Source organism: Wasmannia auropunctata, unplaced genomic scaffold (assembly GCF_000956235.1).
Source record: "Wasmannia auropunctata unplaced genomic scaffold, wasmannia.A_1.0 LD335939.1, whole genome shotgun sequence".
In the NCBI taxonomy this organism is placed as follows: Eukaryota; Metazoa; Arthropoda; class Insecta; order Hymenoptera; family Formicidae; genus Wasmannia; species Wasmannia auropunctata.
Window position 1 is genome coordinate 1,958 of NW_012026951.1, and position 24,329 is coordinate 26,286.

General features: G+C 39.9%; 2 protein-coding genes and 1 long non-coding RNA gene across 4 annotated transcripts in view; 1 reads left to right on the forward strand and 2 right to left on the reverse strand.

Annotated features, from left to right (window-relative positions):
* LOC105455102 (homeobox protein DBX1-like) overlaps window positions 1-18,588 on the forward strand; it is a gene marked incomplete at its 5' end in the record, with an annotated part of 20,236 nt that extends 1,648 nt beyond the window's left edge. Inside the window, one exon of the mRNA XM_011698159.1 lies at window positions 18,261-18,588. Coding sequence (XP_011696461.1) covers window positions 18,261-18,503 — 243 coding nt within the window. The remainder of the gene's footprint in view (window positions 1-18,260) is intronic.
* LOC105455092 lies at window positions 14,834-15,960 on the reverse strand. The gene is made up of 3 exons (XR_975081.1): window positions 15,834-15,960; window positions 15,617-15,759; window positions 14,834-15,057 (listed from the first exon to the last, which is right to left on the reverse strand). It is a non-coding gene; the product is annotated as an uncharacterized LOC105455092 (long non-coding RNA).
* Window positions 18,589-19,572: 984 nt separating the features above from the next.
* On the reverse strand, window positions 19,573-23,910 carry LOC105455093 (eukaryotic translation initiation factor 3 subunit G-like). 2 transcript variants are annotated; one of them, XM_011698146.1, is made up of 4 exons: window positions 23,716-23,909; window positions 22,863-22,940; window positions 21,741-22,193; window positions 19,573-21,615 (listed from the first exon to the last, which is right to left on the reverse strand). In XM_011698146.1, exons 2-4 carry the CDS (start codon window positions 22,882-22,884, stop codon window positions 21,200-21,202), a joined length of 891 nt encoding a protein of 296 aa, XP_011696448.1. In that variant the 5' UTR covers window positions 22,885-22,940; window positions 23,716-23,909; the 3' UTR covers window positions 19,573-21,199. The 2 variants fall into 2 exon arrangements, with proteins under 2 accessions (XP_011696448.1, XP_011696450.1); XM_011698148.1 differs by lacking the exon at window positions 22,863-22,940 and having other exon boundaries at window positions 23,716-23,910.
* Between the last annotated feature and the right edge of the window lie 419 nt (window positions 23,911-24,329).

The following is a 24,329-nucleotide window of genomic DNA, read 5'->3' on the forward strand; positions in this document are numbered from 1 at the left end:
ATAATAATAATAATAATAATAATAATACGCCTCGCCGCTTCGCGTAATTAACTCTGCGTAATTAGCTTCACGATTAATTATCCTAATCGTGAAAGAGCCGTCGGAGGAGCCAAACGCTTAGGTCTTTCTGCTAAGTATTTGATTCACTTAGAAGATGTTTGATTAATATTTAAAGCAATATATTAAATATATTTAACATTAATTATATTTAATATTATGGAGGCTAGATACTTGGACATTACATATAGCATTACGTGTATCTGTCGCTATTATAGATGATAATAAAATCGCACTAAATAGAAAATTGAAATTTCTTAAACACTATTTATTCTTGTGTTAAACATTTCATTTTATTTCTTACTCTAGTTCACAATGTTTTATATAAAACATATAATATAACTCTGTATGTAAGTTTCAATATGTATAAGGATATTTCTACGTCTGCCATTGTTTCCGTGTTATCGTTCGAGAGCTCGGAACGTCAATAAACGCTTTATACGTTTCGCTCATTCGTTTATTCAAATACGGACGATTTGGGGCGACGACGGGGGCGCGGAATTGGAATAAAAACCTCGATGGCGCCGCGGCGCGCGTTCGGCTGCCGTGTGCCATCGCGGACATTCGCGCGTTCGCTGAAAACGACCGGGCCGCGCGGCGCGCGCTCATGAAATCGAATGAAACTAACTCACACGGCGCGCCATTTCCGGATATATCGCTTAGTTCCATTAGCGTCACGCCGAGCGCACGGTCCTCCACCATATAGCGGCGTGTGTGCACCGCTATACGTTGCATATACACCTACGTGTGCGACTAATGAACTGGCATCGCCCGATTAACCCCGTATACCCTTGGGGATATTATGTGCCTGACTCCAGCTTCCTCTGTTGCCGCACACCAGCAGCCCCGCGTTCGCTCGCTCGCTCGCTCGCTCTTTCTTCGTGTGTACGTCAACGCGATACGTCGATACCGCACCCGTGATCTGCCCGCGATGCACATATATGTAAAACGCACGCCTGCAAGTCGATACTTGAAGGTGCACGCGCAGCCCTATCCGAGATAATTAAGTTTGCTCTGTAACACGCGAGTTACGCGGGGCGGAACGGATCCTAGCTTAATCCTCAAATTGTTACTGGCACTCGGAGAGAAGGTTGGAAATGTTTCTCGTACCAAAGACAATTGAAGGATTAGATATACTAAATACTATATATTAAAAGGGAATAAAATCAAGGAAAATAATAAAAATGAAAATATAAATTATTGATTTGTTGATTATGTTTTGAACCTCAAGTCGTTTTTAAAATAAATATTATAAATTATGTATCTCCTCATTCTATTGTATAAACGAGAAATAATGTCTACATAATGGCTATATAAAAGAGGAAAATGATAAAAATAATTATCGTAAAAGAAATATCATAAATATTATTAAAAACTAATATATATTTAGTAAATATTATTTGTTTCAAAGAAAACTAACGAAATTCGGACGATAATCTCACAAATAAACTGATTTAGCGTCCAAATTTTTTAATTTTATGTAATTATTGCTTTGTGTGAGATCGCTCGTGTAACTGACAACATCAAAATGTTACTGACGTGACAAGATTGAATTATAAGCAGCGATATTTATTTGAGTGAGAGCGGTGATCAGTGAACATGGGTAAAAAGTAATGGTAGAAAAATTATTATTATTATAAAAAAGAATATTTTTAATATCTATCATACAAGATTAAAAATCATAATTTTAACGAACATCATTTGTTTTTGTAAGTTTATTTTAAACGCTATATAATTCGTGTCAGATTTCGGGATAGATCAGATTTCATTTCAGATTTTATTTATAATTTTACATGTCGGATTTTTTTATACGTATGCGTATATTTTAATGTATGTTTTATACGCGTATTCTGCTTTTTTTTTTCAAATATTTTTCTTCAATTATACAACACATAAAATTAAATAAAATTCTATTTTGAGTCGCGACAGAAATTATATGAAAAAATTGCAGATTGCAAATAAATTGATTCGGGGTTCAGATTAAAATCTCTGTTCTTTTTTTAAGTTCTAAATATAATTATCGTTTTGAGATCGAGATGTTACTGGCGGGCGTGAGAAGATCGGGCGAGCAAGAAGCGGTCTCCGGTCGGATGAATGGTGGTCGCGGTGAATATATACGGGGGAGCAAGAAAGAGACAACGCGCGCGCGGGGTGCGGGGCAGCGCGAGGAAGGGATACACGGCGGAGAGGACTGTGTAGGGATATATCCTCATGTATAATTCACACCTCGAGCGCCATGCTTCGACCGCCATTGGTCGAGGCTCACTCTGTCGCTGGTTTTACGAGGAAATCTAAGGATCAAGCGTCGCATACATACACATGGCGGAGACCGTGGCAACGTATACGTACTACGTACACGAGGGTGAGAGCCGAGAAGAGAGTGAATTGACGTTTCTTGCGGTTCCGCAATCCGCATACAAAAGCTGATTTTGCGCCCTTCTTCCGGCCGCCGCGTCGCTCTCCTCCCGTCGCGCCGCCGTCGTTGAGCGATCGCGAACAACGTGATAAGAATCCAGCGGGTATTCGCGACGAATAAACTCGCCGAGTGAAACCTGCGTCTCTCGTGAACACGGCGAATTGTTGCGCCGGATTCGGAAATCTGTAATTAAACGTCGACACGTTTCCGCGAGAAGGTTTATTGACATTTCAAACTTTCTGTAAGACATTACGAAGACTCGAAATGTCTTCGAATATTTTTTTCTTTGAAGGATACTTCCAGCATATATTTTAACATTTTTCTTTTGTTTCTTTTATCTTTCTTTCTATCACATAAAATGTAATTGAATTCAAGAGATTGTGTTTTTTTTTTTACCAAATATCAAAAACGAAGCGTTATAAAGTGGGATTATGGAGCAAATAATCTCGCCAAAAGTGTACCAGACGAAACCAGACTGCACATATTTTAATAATATTTTCCTTTTTTCATCTTTCTATTTCATAAAATATAATTAAATTCGAAAGATTGTACGTTTTCTCTTATCAAATGCCAAACGCGAAGCGTCGCAAAGTGGAATTACGGTCTTTCGATTCCGGAACAAATAATCTCGTCAAAAGTGTACCAGGCGAAACGGCAATTTCGATTACTCGATTCCAATGAAATGATACTTCGGCGCCGCGACGCGATTCAGCTTCGTAAGTACATATCGAACGTGATCCCGTCGTTAAAAGCAATTGAACTCCAACCGAACGCACCCGCAATATCTCTAACATTACTTTTTATCGCGCGCGCGCGTACGCGAGGGAGAAACTTTTCCCAACTTTATTAGAGGGTGTTTCCGGGCCCGAGAGAGTTCCTGCGATTTGAGAACTGCGATTCTGCGCACTCGTTGGTCGGCTATCTAATATCACGGTTCGCCACACGAACACCCATAAAAGCGATTATTGTCCAATGATAGTTCTTTCTCTCTGCCCTTCGCTCTACCACCGTTTTCCTCTCTGTGTTCTCTCTCTCTCTCTCTCTCTTTCTCTTCTGTCTCTCTCTACTCCTCGATGTCTCTTAATAGCGGCGAAGTGTTGGTAGCAGATGCCGAATTTCACGTCTCCCTTAATGTACCGAGTGCGAGAGCGATAATACCGCTATCGGAACTTCCGTCTCGGTATTGCAATCTAAGTTATCGAGCTATCGACGTGTCGGATGCGTGTCGAAGTGGCATTGTTATCGCGACCGTTTACCCATTATCGCGTCGTTACGTATAACTGCGCCCTTTGCAATACACTCGGTCTATTTATTAAGCTCCGGAAAGGCTAAGAATCTTCATAATATTTCAATTAATTTTAATTCTCCGACAACTCCTGCTGTATCAGAATTTTAGTTGACGCTTAACGGCGCGATAAAAGTTTCCTCCGTTTTCTGACAACTAGTTTTTGTTACCAAAGTATTATTTTCTTAAATACGACGCCCTTATAGTTTTCAAAGGCACATGCGAGTTTCGAAAATCACCTCGAATTACTCTGTTACTTCGGATTCTCCGCTGGACCCATGAATCTTTTCTCGAATTTAATTAAGGACTTGCGGTACCACGGGCGGATGATAATAATAAAGCTTTTCCGAGGGTAATCTGGTACTTTGAGGGGCGGCAGGATACAGCGGGTGAAGAGAAGGAGGAGGAGGAGGTAGGGCTCTGGAAGGGGCGGGATGGATGGGAGAGGGACGAGGTGCCGTTTCACACAGGTTCGAGGCTTCACTACAGTTTATGACGAGGGTGGGTTTAAGAGGAACGTCGAGGGTTAAAGGGGGATAACTAAAGTAATTAGTGATGGTGAGCGAGAGCCAACCCCTTTCTTGGCTATGCCTACACCCTTATCCCTCTCAGCGCCTTTAACGAGATGAAGATGTTGATTTATCACGAGAGCCCGGCTCTCTCAGAAACCACGAAGGCTCATTTTTGTTTTAGAGAAGAAGATTAATATATTATACATATCACATATTTCTTTAAATTTTATATATAAAAATAACATATATTTTTTTTCTTACTTTTCCCATATATATATCTGTAATGAAATGTTTTTTAATAATGATATGGTAAGGTAATTTGAAAAAAAGAATTTATATATTGTACAAAATACGATACAACTCATATGTGATTCATAAAATACGTTTTACGTACAATTTTATATTTGTAGTAAACTTTGCAAATTTTAAATTTGATCAGCTGAACTCTTCTCTTCATATCTCGCTTTCGAGATATTTAACTTTGAAACAATGTATAATTCTCTAAATATTTAATTAAATGGCCGAAAAGAAGTTAATAGAATTCATGATTTTTCTCATAACGAAAATGTTGGCGACTAAGAACAGGCTTGACTGCGCGCTTCTGTAGATTTTAAGAAATTAAGAAACGTGCGGCGATGCCGGGAAATTAAGAGACGTTAGCTTTTCATTTCCGCCTTGGGGGGATATTGAGACAGCAGCGGCAGCGTCTTGTCAGAATCGCTCTCGCGTCGCCCGTAGGTAGAACTCATCAACGCCGTCGACCTTAAATTATCTGGAATTATGAGGAGGCCGGCCACTTTTATGCCCGGGACGTCTCCGTTATGTCGGATCTACCAGCGGAAACGACGGAAAAATTAAAGAGAGCCCCCGGGGCTTGTTATCTTTTTAATAATCAGAACCGACGGGCAACGGGACGGCGGTTTCCCTTCTTCTTACAAGTTGCCAGAGCTGTCAGAATCACGCCGCGAGCTTAATTCGCGATATAAAAGCACGGATCCTAGTTGCCCGCCCGGCACCGATTTCACGGAACTTGCCCGACGTCGCCGACGAATCGTCGGGCAAGTCGACTCGTTATTCGTGTACTCGGCAAAAATTGCCAAGTTCTTTAAGCTTCCACGTTTCATATTACGTTCCTCGCTTGCACGACTGAATTACACGACTGACGTCGTAACATTTTCCGCGCGCAGAAATTGAAATTAACGCATTTTTTTCCGCGCGCACCTCCTCGGCCGCTATCCCGGATCTCGAAAAAAGAGACGATTAACGCCGTCGCGCGTTAAGTTCCGTCTACGTCTTATTTGCAGTCGCCGTCTTCCTAAACTTTGCGAGTTTAGACCTCCTTCCTCCGTTAAGCGCCTATCTAATCGTGGGATTACACAATACCGCTATTTGCGCCGAGATATTCTCAAGCATTAAATTAAATCTCGACGAGATCCTTATCCGATCTCTTCGTTTCTTCATCTCGCTTGTCGTAGGGCGAGTGTCCCGCTCAGAATCCGCGAATTGTATTAAAGAATAGGGGAAAAATGACTCCACCCTCTCATGCTGCTGGCAGCCTATTTAATACCCCCGAAAGAAAATACCGAGGATTCCGCATCTTATCTTAAGACGGTGTTGCGTGGAATTTTTTCTTTCGTGTATAAAATAGAAAAAGAATCTAAATTGCAGGCGATTCGCGAGCGCGCGAATGAGAATAATTAATTTGTATGTAACATTAAGTATACTTACATTGAGTGATACAGGAAGGTGTTTCGCAGCGAGTCAACTCGAATCGGAAAACGCGAAATCGGGAGATTGCGAAAGCGATGAATTTGAGCAGCGTTTAATTATTATCGCGACGGGAGGCGAGAAGGTGTATAAACGCTCTCTTCAATTCAATTTCTACGCCGGTCTCGCAGATCGTCGCTTTCCCACGGGCACTGACGTTGACACGTTAGATAGATCGGCCATTAGGTCTCGGCGTTTCAAGAGGAGGATATCGAGTTTCCTGGATTCCGTCGGTCAAATCAATTTGTAGCCATTAGGTCCGCCGTTGATTCGAGTTTGCCTTGGCAAGCTTTTACGAGAGCAATCCGCCGCCATCGCCCCGTCCATCGCGGCTCGCCCGTCGGCGGGGAGCTGACCCGAGGAGAGCTAGCCGAGACGTGTATTTGCACAAACGTCCTAGCTCGGAGAGACGGAGATACGTACGTTTGATGTCCGCGTGTCGCGAAAAGAGTATCTGTTTTCTTCGTATATCCACTTACAAGGCACACACTGGCTACGCGATAACGCGAACTTACAGACGATCGACGATCGTTCTCATAGCATCGCTCTTGACTATTCAAGCCCGTCGATATATAACTTTTTTCGGTTAGATGTAACATAGCCGTATCAGTGCATTAAAAGGAAAGTCTTACTTTACCGTTACACCAAAATTCTTTGTGCTAAATTAATTTTTTCGTAATTAATTTTTCATGTATAACACGTAATTATTACAATTTCTTTTTATAGAATTAATATAATTTTATATAAAAGATAAAATTAAAGATTAATATAATTTAAATATATTTAAAAGAATGATGTAACATATATTTTAAATGTACATGAGATAAAAAGTAAATTTTAAATATACTTGAGATAATAAAGTAAAAATTAATATAATTTCGTATGTATATAATGTTATCTTTTACATATCACGTTAAAATTGAACATTTAATTTCAGATATTTTGAGAAAAAATTTTAAATGAACGGGTAAGATTTAGAATTTAAGCACAAGTAATATCATGTTACTTCCGTTGTGTAAAATATATAGAACAGCTTAAGAATTATTCTTATAAGAATTCTGCGAGATTTCGGAGTACACAATTCCTTTTTCTTTTGAGTCGACCCGATTTTCCCTATTCGCAAGCTTGACATTTATTCCTCTAATAATAAGCCAAGTGATAATAGCTCAGCTTTTCTTATTCTGTTATCCGCGCATAAAAATAACATTTTTACCTATAGTCATCCCTTGAGCCGTTCGTACGTCAGCCTGGCGGAAGCTCATTCATCTTGATCGCGGGTGGATCAAAGTCTAGCGAAGGACGGACGGCTATGACGTTACCCTAATCGCTCCGGCTACAATCTGCCGCGGATATTAAAAACAAAGGCCTGCCTCTCGCAGAGCATAACATGAATATAACGCCGCGCAATATCTTACGGCTTTAAGCTCTTCGGCTTAGCCCGTGGACCTTCATGCATTATGGATTTTACTTTGAGAGAGCGCCGCTGCCCTCCCCCCCCTCCCGCCACCACCGCCGCTGCTGCCGCCGCCCTCCCCCTTCCGCCCCTAGCTCACGCTCGCGCCGGAGGCGGACGCGGGAGCTAAGAAACCATGAATATACAATACCGCGGTATGCATATAGATTTCGCCTTTGAGAATCAACTTTAATCACTCACGGGGCGAGTGCGCCGAGTAAAGTCGAGCGCCGAGGGATCGAGCGGCATCGATGACTCCCAAACGGTGGTAGCGAGCGCTTCGTCCCTCATCCTTCTGCCTCTGCGGAGACAAATGTACGAGCATAATGTAAGCCGCAAACATTTATAATGAAAATTGATTTTAATACATTGGGCCATCGAAAATCGATTTTTAATACTTCCACAACCGCTAATTCGATGTAAAAACTTCGATGAGTTTTGGAGGCGGGCTTGCCGAATTTTATAGCAACTCGTCCTTTGTCGTTTGCGACTTCTTACTCTAAGAGGCTAGACGTCTTTTAATCGATTAAATAAAAATTTTGTTGAAACAAGTATCGACTCGGGATTTAATGAAGAATAAAGTTTCTTTAATTGGTTGAATTTTCACGTGAAGCTTAACATGCGAAAAGGCATTCCTTTCCATCCTTATAATGTAAAAGGTTTTGGCGCTTCAATATTTCGATATTGAAATTTTTGTCTTTAATTTCCTGAAGAAATCCGACGATATTCTACTGATTTGAATAGATTGAATGACATTGATCGAATGGATTTAAATGTACTTTTTAAAAATAAAATTTTGCAACGAGAAAGTCAGATACGCTGCAGAGCTGCTCGACGTCGCGTCGCGTCGCGTCGGTGCGTTTCCCGACGAATTCCTCTCGCTCTCGCTCTCGCGACATTTCTCCCGGAAATATCACTTCCGATTCGGAATGCCAGATCGTATCCACTCTCGCAGCTGTAGCCCGGTTATACGACCTGCACGCAGACGGATTGTAAATTCGCAAATTGTATATCCCGATTGTAAACCTTCCACGTCCCTCCCGTCCCCTCGTCGCGGACTGTGACGTCGATTCCGGGACGTGTTCGCCTCTCCCGTTCGCCCGCGTGCTCGTAGGATCGTATTCATAAAACCGGATGGGTGTGTAACGATAAATACGGATTCTCCTTTCCTCCGCAGTATGGAAATCTGTCCTATCGTAGCCGTACTATGCTTCTATCGCGAGCTTCTATCATGTCGAAAAAAAAAATTCTTAACGGCAGTGCGCGAAATAATTATTTATGTCATAATCCACGAAAAAAATCCTATGAAACAAAATACGAAAATCTATATCGAAAAGAAATACAGATAATGATTGCAAGTGTTCATGGTCATTTTAGAAATCGCATTAGTCCAATTTCACTTGCAGTAAGGTGTTCTTTTTTTTATCGGCTGATTAGATTCGGATTATTGCGATCTTAGAACGGTACTTGTCGGACGGCGACGGTGATATTTCGTCGAGCCGGAAAGGAGGTTTCATATACGACATCTCAGACGCGCGAACACATGACGTTTTTCACTCTACATCAGCAATTGCCAGCTCATCTCCGGCTGGAATTGCGACGCGGCAGCTTGCGCTGCTCTTTTTACTTTTACGATCTCGTACTACCCTAACTGATATCCGCACTCTTTTACGGAGACATTCGAAGAGCCATCCCCCTTTCGCATATAACGCCGAACTGCTCGCTTTTATTATTAGTAATTAATTTTGTAAAGATGCCCTAAGAGATATCGAATAAAATTTTTTTAATTAAAGATTTTTTATGCAATTACACAATGCTGGACGCAAGTGCCATTTCTCTCGTGCGCTTCAATCGAGATTACGAAAAACTTTGTACGTTGACATAAACAGTTTTCATATTAAAAGATATTCCGCTGTTAAGAGACACTTATCCTCGCGTCTCTCCATTATCTCTCAATCAAATTAAATCCAATCTTACGATCATTAATCTCGAAACTTTAATTCAATCTCGCAAACTCACGACGATAGGATATTTCCAGCGTACTGAATTATCTCCTTGAATCGCAGACTTCATATTTATCTAGAATTAATAACCAGACGTGACATCGTTTGTGTTGCATATTAAGCAATACAAACGGATATGTTTTATTTCCCTCCGTCGATGCGAGAATTCATGTTACATATAAAGTAGCATAAATATCCCAGCCATTAAAGACTCCAGTCAAATAATCGAATAACGGTCGAGCTAAGGGCTCGGTGAGAGCAAAGGGATAGGTGGTATAGGTGATTTTTCATATCACCGGGCTTCAAAAGAATTAAACGAGATTCCGCCGGTGTTCGCAATTACGCCTTTATCCGCTCCCGAGAAAAACAATCGATTAAATCGTCACCGGGGCGGCGCGGCGCGGCGCCGATAAATCCGCAAAGGCCCTTTTTCCCCTCTATTATCGCGCGACTTCCTTTCCATACATCAGGCAGCCGTCTGCCCTTCGCCCGCAGGATCGCGCCACGCCGGCAGCTTTGTGCCGTACTTTTTACGTTTGATCCACCCTCCCCCACCCCCACTTCCCCCCCTCCCTCTGGGTGCCCACTCCCTCCTCCTGGTCTGGCTGACCTCACCTCACGGTGTACCCCTGTACGGATGGCAACCCCTACTCGCCTCTCTATATCGTCCCTTTCGCTTCCTCCCCCGTGCCATTCCGCACTCTCGACTCTCCGGACCTCACTCCTCTCTTACTTCGTCCTTTCCGCGCGGAGAGTCAACGCGGATGCGAAGGGGAAATTCAGAGAGAGAGATTTTTTTATAGTCTCTGTTTCCCTCGAAAAACGATCGACGAATGAATGGGAGTTAAATTGATAAATATATATGATCACAATCCCTTGATCTGTTTTATGGGTGGATTTTTCTTAACGAGAAGTCAATAAGTAATCATTTTTTTTTGCAAAATATAACATAAAATATAATGTACTTGCAAAATAAATACGCTTCTGACGTGTGACTGTACCGTTTGATAAAAAATTATCAAAAAGTGCGCAATTAGAAAAAAAATTCTTAACATTTAAACGTCGTAGTATTTAAATACGTAAGAATAAGAAACGAGTTAGTTTCGTTTATGTTATATGTACGTGTAAAAATGCGAACAAAGAAAAAATCTTTCAGTATGTCCCTCGTGTGAAATATAAATCCCTCTTTTCTTCTCCTCCGCGAATTCTGGACTTCTCCCTTTCTGTTCTGCTCTTTCTGCGCTATTCCGGACATAGAATCGACGAGCGCACGAGAGGGAGTCCTAAAGAGAGAGTCGGGTACATGAGTAAGTGAGAAAGAGAGAGAGAGAAAGAGAGAAAGAGAGAGATTGAGGGGGTGAGCACTCGTGGCCAGGCTGGAGAAGGGCGGAGGAGAAGGGGAGGAGGGAGTCGGCAAGAGTGAGTGAGCTGAGGGGTAGTTCTGAGGCCGACGTCATAATCGATCGTCTTTTATTAAACTGCACCAGATGGCGCCACCACCGCACTAGGCACAGCGCGGATGGCACAGGGGGTTGAGTTGAAAGAGCGGCCGGGGGGAACAGGGGGAGGGGGAGGGTGGGACGGAGCACGAGGGGACGGGGTTGAAGCACGAGGAGGGTGCACGAGGGTAGGCGGAAGTAAGGGCGGGCGCGTGGGTGCGAGGAATGGGGCAGGGAGTTAAACGGAGGAGGATTTCCAGCCCGGGGTTCCTCCAGGAGGGATGGAGAAAGGGTGGAAGACAGGAAGAGAGAGCGAGAGAGGTCGCAGCCAATCGTTTAACGATTACCCACTCGCGCACTCTATATAACGCCTTTCGGATGTCGTCGTTATGCTTGATCCTCGCGACTATAGCGATATTTGAATGATCCCAGGGTGGACAACCGATCGGCTCGGCAGTTTAGGAGATAATCGGGGATGAACGATCGGTCCTCTCCGACGTGTCATCCAAGTCTCCAAGATCTAACGCTCCAATTAAAATTTTTGTACTATCACGACGGATGTAATTAAGAGGGTATGGAATAATCAAGATTGAGAATTACAGGAGTCAATTTTGATTAAGAAATGAATGGGATGATCACGTACGACGTTTATCAATATTTTATTTTTCGACAGTCGATAGTTTATAAATGGCTTTTTTTGACCATTTCGTTACGTTTGTCAAATAAATAAATTTTCATTTTTAATTACACGAACTAATATTATATGAATTATTCAGCTCATTATATAAGTGAATTTTTCGATGGTACGTTCGCTTTGATTAAATGTATAAAACGCAATTTGAAATTAATTTTCATTATTTAAATTAAAAAAATTTTTTTTGTACTATCAATTTAGGAATATTCATTCATTGAAGTGCTGAAGTTTTGTACAACTATGCTACGAATTATAGCTATCGCACACTTCTTACAAGTGACGAAGAAGATATTGAAATCGACACGCTGCTCGCTCGCAGTTGGATTTTCTGAGGAAGCGTGCTTGAAACTCGAGTTGAGTGGTGGGGAGATCTTTTCAGAATCGCATATATACACGACGAATTTGACAGCTATACATCGATGAGTCGGGAAAGAACAGAATACAAGCAAAAAAGAAATTGAAAATTTTAAATGTTTAGTAATAAGTCGCGGACTACACAAATCATTGCAAACGAGTCATTATGCGGAACAGAAGAGATATTAAATTCAGCTATTATAGGAACAAAATGAAATTATGAGAGAAGGAGAGATCGCACTCTAAAATTCCAAACAATAAAACAACACAAATCTATTCTACGTGATAATTAAATCTAAAAAGTACATGAGCTATATTTTGTAGATAAAAAGCGCTATGAAATGCAAAAGTTTTCAACCTAATTGAAACATAAAAAAAGATTGAAATGCCACTCGTTGATAGAAGCAGCTAGATAAAATTTAGGATGTAAAAGAAGACTTCGAGATTCTTTCTCTCTTTCTAATTATTTATTAATTTTTATTTTGATGCATATATCTATATGTTCCATAAAAATTTTCTTTTTTTTGGAGGAGGGGAGGGGAGGAAAATCTCTCTTTCAGCCTTGATGTACCATTAGAATTGAATTTTCCGAAATAATAATTTGAATATTTATCCTTTATTTTAATTATCGTGTCTTTTTCTTCTAAACAACAATGTGAACGAGGAACCACTTCAATCCACCAATTTCGTCATTCGGATGCCGCAGACGAGTGGCATAAACTGGCAACTCGCATATACACACACCGTGGGGAAACCGCGCGCAGGGCTTAACTTCCGATCTTCTCTCGCACCCTCGGCCCTCCCGCCCCCTTCCGCCCCGCTTCCCTCTTTCTCTCTCTCTTTCTTTTCGTTTTGCGTTTACCGAGAGACGGCGGTGATTGATTGTCCCGTCAGCGGCAGGCAGGCCGGGAACTAACAAAAGTAACAAAGCACCTCCGTCCTGAGAGAACGCTACCACCGCCGCCCGCCGCCACCGCCGCTACCGCGCGCTTTTCGGCGAAGTTGAATTGCTCGCCGCTTTACCGATTCCGTCGCCCTGTCCGATTTCATCCCCGCGTGCTTAATCTCGCTCCCCGACGCGCGACTCTGCCGCGAGACGGTAGGGAAAACTCGCGACCTCGGTGGTTGTGTTGAAATTCCGTCGCGCATTTTTACTCCTTTGCCTGTCGAATTTAGAAGTACCGTGGATGATACGATTAAAATTCTCGCACCCCTATATCGATTTAGTCGAGGAACCCTTCGTCTGTTCCCGTCGAGAAGGGGGCCAATTTCATAATTTTATTTACTATTCACTATTCATTATGAGTATTACACTTGATTTTACTGTGTAATTCTTAAGAACAGGTAGAGTTACTTGCTGTTGCGGAGAGATCACTTTGCGTTATAACAAAAAGGAGATTCCAGAAATAAACTAACATTTAAGAAAAGAAAAAATACGCGCTTTAATTTCAACGTCTGCGAGAAATTCATTGTCTATATTCATTGTTTTCTTAAACATCGGACAATTCTAAATTCTCTTTTCAGGAAGTTACCTTTTGCGGGGTGCCGTTGTATCGTTTAAGGATAATTTAACGTGCAATCGCAACGTGGCAAGGTTTCAAAGCGTATAGGTATTTGGCAAATGCATTAATTACCACCTTTAGACAGGAAGGGGTTAAATATTCTAAAACTCTACACGCGTCGCTTACGTGAATATATACCCTACATGTACACATACACGTGCCCACGTATGTACATACGCGCACGATCCTGGAGGTAGTAAACGGTCAGTAAACGGTGTACAATCTCTCGTGTGGGTAACACCCTAGAGCTAAAGAGTGTATTAGCGCGTCAGATCGTTAGGGTCTACATGGTGTCAAGCGCATACATCCCGCCGTATGAAAATTTGCAGGGTGAGTATAGGTGAATTAATTCGTCGCGGGGCGAATATAACTTTCTCACCTTTCCGGAGTCCCTCTCCTGCACTATAGCGTTCGACGCATAATTACCCGTCGTACCCGCACCGCTGTTTGTTAATTTATCTACGGCGTTATTTAACGACGCGACGGAAGCAGCGGAAGCGGAAAAGGACCCTAAACGTGCTTCGGATCGTCCACTATCGATTTTTTACCGACATATAATACCTTTTGTCGAAAGTTTGAAGTTCGGTTTTTTTTTTCATAGAGATTTTGAAGAAAGCAAAGCTACGTGAAAAGAATATAAAAAATATGAGAGACGAAAGAGCGTTATAATTTTACTGACACTTTATGGAAAGATTCTTTAGAAGGTATACGAAGAGTCTTTAAAATTAAACTTTATTTAAATCTATAAAATTATAAAAAATGATGCAAAGCGTTTTAAATTTGAGTTTTGATTAACATGGACTTAATTTTTTAACGATTTAATTTAAAAATCTCAAGATTTTTAACATTCTTATGATTACAAATTTGCAACGTTGAAATAATTATGAGTCATCTAATGTATAAATATTTATACTTTTTATGTTAATTTATTCATAGTAAGATTTATATCTATTACCGCTAATGTGACATTTAATATTGTTATGAAATTTCATCGACAGTTGAATTTCTGTCAGCAACTATAATCAAATTTAATATGATTCGTGCTAAATTGATTATAATTTTATTGTTAATTTATGATTGTAGAGAGATTGAAAATTCTCGCAAATTAAACTAGGTACAGAAAATTAAATTAGATACAGAAAAAAGACGATAAGATCTTTTTTTAAACTTGAATTTTGAATTCTTTAAATGGATTTTATCTGTTAATGATAATTAAATTTGAGAGAATTATCAAAAATTATCGAATCATCTTGCGATTAAAAATTCGCAATTGAAATAATGAATCATTCCGTGTGTAAAATATTTATATTTTCTACATTGTAATACTTGTATTAAGACTTCTTTATCTCCTGCCACTAGTAAAATTTAATATTTGTTACGAAATTTCGTCGATCGGCTTTCTATCCAGCCGGATTTCTATCAGCAACTACAATCAAATTCACCGTAATTCGCGATGAATTGATTTCGGCACTACGTGCGTGTGAACTGTGATTGACTTCTGGTTAAACGCGTATTCTGCAATATTACAAGCGTTAGGTATAAATGCTACAAATATTATTGACACGCAATTGGGCGAGCGGCGAGTCAGCGCGTTACACCGATAAAACGAATCATGTAATTGATAGAATTATTAGTGTCGCGTTGAGGTCTCTAATGATGCCGGGGCGTATCGCGGGTAACGAATACGTTTGCGTTAATGATTTTATTACTTGTTTTGGCACTTAACGAGCGACCCCCGTAAACAATTCGCGGTGAATATGACAACATTAATTCGTAAGAAATAAAAAAAATTAGATATCGCAATCTAAAGTGAAAATGTATTTGTATAATTTCAAAAACATTCCCCTTATTGCTTTATGTCGCATAAATCGTTTTCTTTTACTTTCTTTTAACAACAATGTACCACGTTTCTTTAATGTTTTCATAATAAACCGTGCTTCTTTAATATTTCGATCATAAACCGTGTTTCTCTTGAAACTTTTATTTTAAGATTTACAGAATTTTACAATTGAAATAATAATGGGATGACGCGACTCTCTCTCGTTGTTATAACAATATCAATAAAATTTTTTACCTATCGTCACGTCGAGATTATTTTCCACCTGGATATGTTACGGGAATCCTAATTATTGCAGATATAATTACAATAATTACTCTTTATTAGAACCTCTTTATCCAATATCGCTTGAACGTCCACGGTACACATACGTAATATACCTAATTAATAATGATAATTAAACGCGGATGAATCGTGCTATTTCATCCGGCGGAATGAAAGCTGCCTTTATTACAGAGGCTCCGGCGATTAACGATGCGATTATGATCGCGGCCGTCCGCGTTTTGAATGGCGTTCGGTGTAAACAAGTCTGCTCGACGAGCGCGCTCATGGCCGTGACTCCTTTCTCAATGCGGCCGATCCCCGGCGATCTCGCTATAAAGCGGAAAAACACATTAACGCGTCAAAACCCGTTTTAACTCGCGCGGTGTCAAGCGCACACGCGCCTGCCTCCTCCCTCGAGAGTGACCGGGGACGGCCCCCCCGGGGAAGGGGGGGACGCGCGTGCATCGAAAATATCCGCGTAAAACGTTTTCATGGGATATATTAAAAAATAATAAATTACATTAAATTTCAATCTCTCTAGGTCGAGGGCCGGTATTAATGATGGCGCGCGGTGTCAAACGCACGCACCGCGCCCGGCCGAATGCGTTGCGTTGCGCCGAATAAGATATACATTGCGAAAGTGTCGAAAATTTTACCCGCGTCATCCCGGCCCATCGTCCACCGGCGCGTGAAACACTCCGAAAACGAACAAAAAAAATATTTTCGAGTGTCGAGAACGTTGCCGTGAAATTATGCGCGGTCAAAGAGCGAGCGGATTCATCCCCTGTCCGTCTATAATCGCCGGAAGGTCGTACCCCTCGACGTTTCATTACCGTTCCATGCGAGACGAGATCGCACTTTCCAATAGTTCTCCGTTTAGAAATCACGATTTTAATTAATTTGCAGAGATAATTGGAAATGCGTATTTTATATTAAATATAAAATTACTTGTAACATATGACGCAATCTGTGATTTTTAAGTGCGTTATTCAGCTACTCTCGATTTTCAATGTAATGATTTTATTTCGAGTCCACTTTAGACGATCCATAATTCACGTCGGACTAACTCATGATGAAATATTATTTATAATTTTATGTGACATGTAAAATATGAAAAAAAAAGAATTTTTGAATAATTAGATTACATACGTGTGAAATAAAATATATTAAAATACATCAAAATATAAAATATACAAAAATTTATATATCAAACTCCAATGTTAATTTGCGTGCTAATTAGCATTAAATGAGAAATATAACAAAATATCTTAAGCAATAACTTTGGCAACTCACCTCTATATACTCGGCGCGAAATACTATCGCGCTTTATAATGATTCCGTATCCGGGGGCTTTTCGGGAAGAAGAAGCGTTCGAAAAGCGCAGTCGGGATTTACAATTGCCCGTAAGCGATAGCGACTTTTTAAACGGAAGTGGCTTTCGTTCCTGACGTTCGGCGGAACGTCTGCGAATTATCGAATATCCACGTCCCGCGGCATCAATCAGGGGCAGCGCGAAGTGTTGTATTCGTGTGAGCGAGCGCGGACCCCCCGAAGGTCCGTGGGGGTCCGTGATGGTGTCAAGTGCACACCATCACCGCGGCGGCGGCGGCGGCGGCGATGGCGGCGAATGAAAATTCGGAAAGCAGGTTTAGGTAGATCAATTCGCGCAACCCGGGGTCAACGATTCGCTCAAGGTAGAACGCGTATAATAAAGTGGCTAATGGGGCGGCGTAGCGGACGGGAAACAAGGGTGGGCGAGAGAGACTTTCGGGGGTGCCCGGGTGTGCGTTTGACGTTGGCCCGTTCAGCGGCTCCTTAACGCGGGAAAGTAACGGCTTTCCTCTTCCCCGATTACATATACTGGCGCTCTGATGTACAAGATACGCCGTTTTCGTAAAACAATCCTCTCTGGTGCTCACGCGGGGATGTAAGTGCGCCGGCAGAATTCCACGTAAATGGACATTGCACCGTTCATTCGCAGTTCAAACTACTTGTCGCAAATGAGCGAAGATAAAGTATTAATTTGATCCGCAAAATTTAATTAACCGGTTAATCTAGCATGATTAAAACAATTTTTACTAACTGAAGGATTAATTTATGGAGATCCTAAAAATTGTTTGCTTATTATAATCGTGTAGATTCGATTGTTTGAATTATGCAATAAGCTATCGCAATGAATTATGTCGAGTCCGAAATAACATCACAAAGCTACGATAAAAATGATATCGCGATTATCAGATATATCAAGTCATTGTCGATTATGTTAAACCAACTGATTATACTTAATTAAAGTTGCGAATAAAATACTTTATTTTAGATCATTTGCGACAAGTAGTATGAACTGCAAACGGTCCAAATGCAATATCCATTGGGATTTTTCCGGCGCATTTACATCCCCGCGTGAGCACCAGAGAGGATTATTTTACGAAAACGATATTATCTTTGTACGAAAGTGTTAAAGTTGAATTACCCAATCTCTGGTTCTATTCGTATCTGATTATTCATGATAGAATTATGTTTATGATTTTGACACAAAAACGTGATACATGATACAAAAAATATTTGAAGAATTTAATTCTGGTTTTTATTACAAACTGATAATGGGTTGCATTTGCAGGTGAAGATCTGGTTTCAAAATCGGCGCATGAAGTGGCGGAACAGCAAGGAGCGGGAGCTGCTGGCGACCGGCGGCTCGCGCGAGCAGACGCTACCGAACAAGAACAATCCCAATCCGGATCTGAGCGACGCGGACGGGGACCGGCCGAGAATGGACCTGAGCGACGTGAGCCCGCTCACGAGCCCGCAAAGGCCCGAGGAGCAAACGGAGAACGAGGAGGACGAGGAGATCAATGTCACGTGATAAAGCTCACCGCTAAACCCAGCATCCCCCGTTTGGCCTCCGACGACAAGTGATGACAATTTTTTAAATCCGTGAACCAAACAGGCTATAGCGACCGGACCAAAAGAGAAACAAATTTAAGCGAAACGCATTTGACGGGCACTTGGAAGGATCGTGAAAATTAATTTAATAAATAAACAAATAAACAGAGATTGCTTTCGTACGTCATTGCGGATGCAATTCTAATATAAATTTTACCTTCGGTGTGAAGAATATGTATTTTTTTTTCTCTCGAGAAATCTCTGGATTATGCGTGTAACGCGATCTACTTTATGTCGAGAAGCGCACGAGATAATATTGTTAAGCAGATCCTGAAGTGACGGCTTATTGTTATCATTTTGCATTTTTCAACTGGCTGATCTTTATTGATGGCTATATATATTCACAGATAATTGGGCTATAACAGGGTGTCCTAGATTTATTGTGCGAGGAGAATGTATTAAACACGAGTTTCACATGATGTTTCGTATCACTCACAATTTTCAACGACGATCTTCAATTGTTTAGCGATCATCGATTTGTCCTCAATATATTTCCCCTTCCTTTTTCAAGTTACACACGACTTGTGACAGTTGTGGCTTTGTTATTCAATGACAGCAAACACATGTCGTCGCAAACTGATCCCGAGCAAAAAGAAAATAACGAATGACGGGCGCAGGATAAGAATGATGTATTATATTGTAATTAGCGCGATGGATGTACTTTCGAGGAGTCTTCTATAAGCCATTGTGTAAGGTTGTACTAGATGTAACGTTACAATTCTGGAAATATGTACCTAAGTCTACTCATAATGCGGCCGCGCGGCCAGATCCAAATGTAATTACATTCATTGTGATTCAATATAATCTATGTAATATATTGAAATAAAAATGTCTATGCTAAGCGATTTACGCTTGTAATATCAACACATATCAACGAAAGTTTCAGGTTTAACTCTGTTTCATCCCAAAGGTAGTTAATTAATATTAATGATTCCCATTTTTCTAAGCTTTCTTGCAAATTCGTGATAAGAGTTAAAGATATCAATTCGTCACGTAAGAATTTATAATATATTTTTCAATCAATAAGACTTTCAAAATACAAAGTATGGTACTTCATCTATCGATGAAATTATTTTTAACACAAGTAAACAAGAGTAGCTTTGAATTAATAGATTGGTAATACATTGCAAAATCAGAACCCAAATCAATCTATTGTATTGAGATAAAGCTCAAAATGTTTATTAACGGAAAATAAATAAATAATATTTATTACTATTTAATATTATTTATTTTCAGTTTTCGAACATTTATTGTAATTAAAAATTGAAAATGTTACTTTTTCATTTTTTATTAATTAACTAAACATTTTGAGCTGTATTTCAACAGTAGGTTCATATAAACGTATGTCCGCAAAGCCACTTTTTATTCATGTTTGATAGGGGAGCTCGCCCTCCGAAGTTTGTTACCTTATTTTAGTTACACTCATATTTTTTAAATGTATATTTTATCGTATGTTTATTTTGAAACAGCAGTCGTGGCACATAGAATTGAGTCTGCTTTTCTGAACCGAAGATCGGGGATCTGATCAGACATCGGATTTTTATTCAATCGTTGTCTCGGAAGACACTGGCACATTACGGAGAACAGATCCTGCCCTCTCATATCTGATATATCTAAAAATTCCTCTAGACTGCTCGAAACCGGCGTTAAAATTGTAATTCTATATATATCAGTGGAAATTATAAATGGCGCAGAAGTACAGTTGAGAGATCATCACATTCTGACAAGACTCGAAGAGGAAGGTATGTTTATATAGTAATTTATATAGTAAATATGTGTGTGTGCGTTTATTATACATTTACATATTTATATACTTACATACTTAAGTAAATTTTAAATAAAATAAAGATTCGCAGTCCGTAGTCAGACTATGTTTGAAGTTAAACAAAAATTGGAGGAAATATGCAAAATCATTGCAGAGATTATAAAGATTCTCTTTGGCGAGAAACTGCTTCACAACGGAGCCGAATGGCTCACAAGCTCGTCCTCCCAGATTCCGTGCTCTGCGAGATTTGAAATGCATATAGCAGTTGTATCGTCGAATCGCTATATCTGCATCGAGTCACCGCGTTCGTTGCCGTCGCGCATCCCTATGACAAACGAATTATTTTTGCATAAATGAATCTATGTACATCTCTTACAATATCAGAAAGTTGCAATATATATTTCTATAATTGAGAATAAATCTCTATGTTGAGCCAGATCTTCACCAAATCTTGGAGATCTCGCCCTGAGCAGGATGATTGAGCGGATAGGATGCAAGAATCACACAACTTAATTTCCGATAAGAAATAGAAAGACAATAGCGACTTGTATATATCTCATTTAATTCTAAATGTCAAAATTGAATCATACATATTGTAATGATCAAATACGATACATTATATTTATAAATATAATTAAACGTATAACGCAAATCTGATTAAAAATCCAATTTTCACATTTAAGATTAAATGAAATGAATAAAGATCACTTATCATCTTTCTATTTTTGATATCGTAAGAATATAGATACTTTTATGCACAAATACAGTTCGTCATAGGAATTTGCTTCTGAACTAATTTCATATTTCTGTCCATTCTGTCGTGCTTTCAACTGATTCCGCTTGGAACCACTTTAATTGTTTTGAACTTGTGGCTTTGACCATTCGACACTCAAAATGAGATGATCGTAACCGTAACCGTCCAGCGTGGCTATCGCTCTCGCGGCATCCGCTCTGTGCTTAAAATGCACATAGGCAAAGCCTTTGCACAAATTTGAAAGTTTCTCTTTGGCGAGAAACTGCTTCACCACGGAGCCGAATGGCTTCACAAGCTCGTCCAGATCCGCATCTGTCGTGCTCTGCGAGAGATTCGAGATGCGTATAGCGGTCGTGTCGTCGCGTCGCTGCATCTGCATCGAATCACCGCGCTTGTTGCCGCCGTCGCGCATACCGGGCGGCACATACTTCCCGCCCTGCGGTTTAAGTTCCGCCATTGCACTTCCGGGTATTCCCGTACTAACGAGAGGTTTTTTGTCATCTGGTACTTTTCCTGTAAGATAGAATTTTGTTATTTTACAAAAATAAATTACGTAATATCTGATATCATTTATATTTGTATAATTGAATTCTTTGTTTGTAGTTATATCAATTGCATTTCTGCAACGTATAACTTACCACCGGCGAGAACAGTGTCCTTGTACGGGCACTTGGACGTCCAGTGATCGCCGTTGCAGTTACGGCACTTGACGACACCCTTGTCGCCCATGCTTTTCAATTTGTCCAGGGAGTCTTCCTCCACTTTGTTCTCCTCCTCCTTGCTGGATATGAATTGCATGAAGACATCCTCACCACCGACAGTGGTGGCTGGATTGGGCCCCGGCCTGTCGTCAGCGGAATCGCCGAACTTGGTCCAATTTTTACGCGCCGCGATCGTTTTCGACACTATGCGCCGCTCTATCTTATAAACGCGTACAACCTTGACTCTCTTGTTGTCCTGATTGTACTTGTACTCGGTCTGAATTTTGAAACCGTTCTCGTAGACTTCCGAAGGCGCGGGTAACGCTCCTCCCTCTTCTTCAACTTCGTCAGCCCAACTGGACTTGACCTCATTCTGTGCCACTGGCATCTCTGCAAGTTGTACAATATTATGCAACACTTAGATATGCACAAACACTAGTTTTAAAGCGAATAAAGATATGCGCAGTATGTGCAAACATCAAGTTAGAATATTAAGGTAATTATTTCCCTCCATATACTATATTTGAATTTATGTTTGTTCAGTTTATTTATCTGTACAATTATAAAGTTTAGTTTAAAACCCTCTGCAGATATCTATAATTCCTATCTGAATTTAGAATGGAATTTTGTTTATAATTTCATGTAAGTAAAAAAATATACATTTGAAGAATAAATAAATATAAAAACAACACATATATAATACACAGTACATAAAATTATAAATAGAATTGTATTCCAAGATCTGATAATGAATTGTAGAGTATTTAAAGTGATCTCAAGAACAGCTGCGTTTAGCCGAAAAAGCAACTTTGCAACTGTAGTAAGATTCTTTAATATGATTGGTTCTTGCTCTTAGTTTTTTACTCTATCATCTAAATAAATCAATCATCAAGAATCTTACAACAATTGCAGAGATGCTTGTTCTACTGAATGCAATAATTAAATGTCCAAATCCATTTATCTTAAAAATTTCATGATATTTTGAAATTAAATATACATAATATAATTGATGTTTTTCACATTTAGTTGCATTGATATAAAACCTAAATTATACTTAACCCGTTAAAGATTTGTCAGTCATCTTATTTTTTTATAATAAATAAAACGCTATTAGAAGCCAGAAAATGTACACAAATGCTGAAACAAATTAGATACAAAATTATACGATACTCCATCTCTTTTCAGCATATTAATACTATAGCAGATGTTTCTGTATACAGGCTAAGTAAATCTAAATTATGATTTAATGATTAAAAATTTTGGGTAATAATATTCACAAAAATTAATAAAAGTATTTTCATTATTAAATATAGTTGTTAAATCAATATTCATATGATACGTAAAATTGTAATAAACAAATTGTAAAACATGTGAATTTTGTAATATAGCAACCCTAACTTATATCCTACGTTACATTAGCTGCATTAACACATGTCTTGGGTGTTTCGCTGCAATCCTAGTACTGTACCATCCAATTTTTTGAAAGTTTGCGAAAGGAACAGGGAAAGTAATTTAGAAAGAAAGAGAAGCATAAAATTGAGATAAGAGTAGAAGCTAAATAAGGGATTCAAGAAGAAAAGTGAAATTACAGATTTAAATTTGTAAAAGGCGTCATGTAACATTGAAGAGAGATTGAATGCTCAAAGCCACTCGGTGGTGTAACATCAAACTCCCCCCCCCCCCGTATTAGCAATTAAAAAATCCCCAAAATCGTGACTTATTTTATTTCAACAATTTTCACTGAGCGAGCCCGTGCAGAATCAACGAAGAAGTCGAGATGAAAGAAGCACATGTTACACTACCATCGACACAGCCAAACTCTTGTCTGTAAACTCTCGTGACATGTTCGGAAAGTATAAAGATCACGAAAATGCCGTATTAAAGGCATAAAAATCGTCATTGAATGTCTTACCGTAGGAATTAGACAGCTGGACGTAGGCAAATTATTCAGATCGGAGCACGGATTACAACGAAACAAAGTGCAAATTGCCGACAAGACATTTAGACATCCATGTGGCGTGGACAATCAAAATGGAGGCAATGGAGGCATCGTGCTCTGCCGTCACTCCGTTGATCGTGATGCCGCCATAGATCGTGGAACCGCGAAGGCCGGTAACACATGAAGTGCAACCATGCGAGCAATAAGAGCCGGCAGGTGGAGACCTCTATCGGAAATGAATTTTTCTTATTCCAAATTACGGCTAAAATATTGATTGAAATCGTAATATTATAAATGCGATGTTCGTAATCAGGAGAATTGCCTGGCATCTTTTTGCAAAGCGATTTTTTGGGGAAAAAATAAGCAAAATAAAATTTCATTCTGTCTACACTACCGTGCACTTATAGGTGTAAATAATCTTATTTCAAGAACCAAATTGTCCAAATTGTAAAATCCAAACTCTGTAGAAGGTGGTTTGGCAGCTTCGTAAAACATGGGCCAAGGAAAGGCTCGTTGCAGAATATCCATGAGACAAAATATGACATAAAGTATAGATATATACATACATAATGTATCTGCACCGTAAA

Bases quoted from the DNA above. Each gene is read 5' to 3' on its own strand.
- LOC105455093 (XM_011698146.1), bottom strand. From the start codon at position 22,884: ATGACTGACAAATCTTTAACGG. The intron at 22,194-22,862 runs GTTAAGTATAAT...TACAACTTGCAG, and splicing joins GACTGACAAATCTTTAACGG to AGATGCCAGTGGCACAGAAT. The intron at 21,616-21,740 runs GTAAGTTATACG...TCTATCTTACAG, and splicing joins GGACACTGTTCTCGCCGGTG to GAAAAGTACCAGATGACAAA.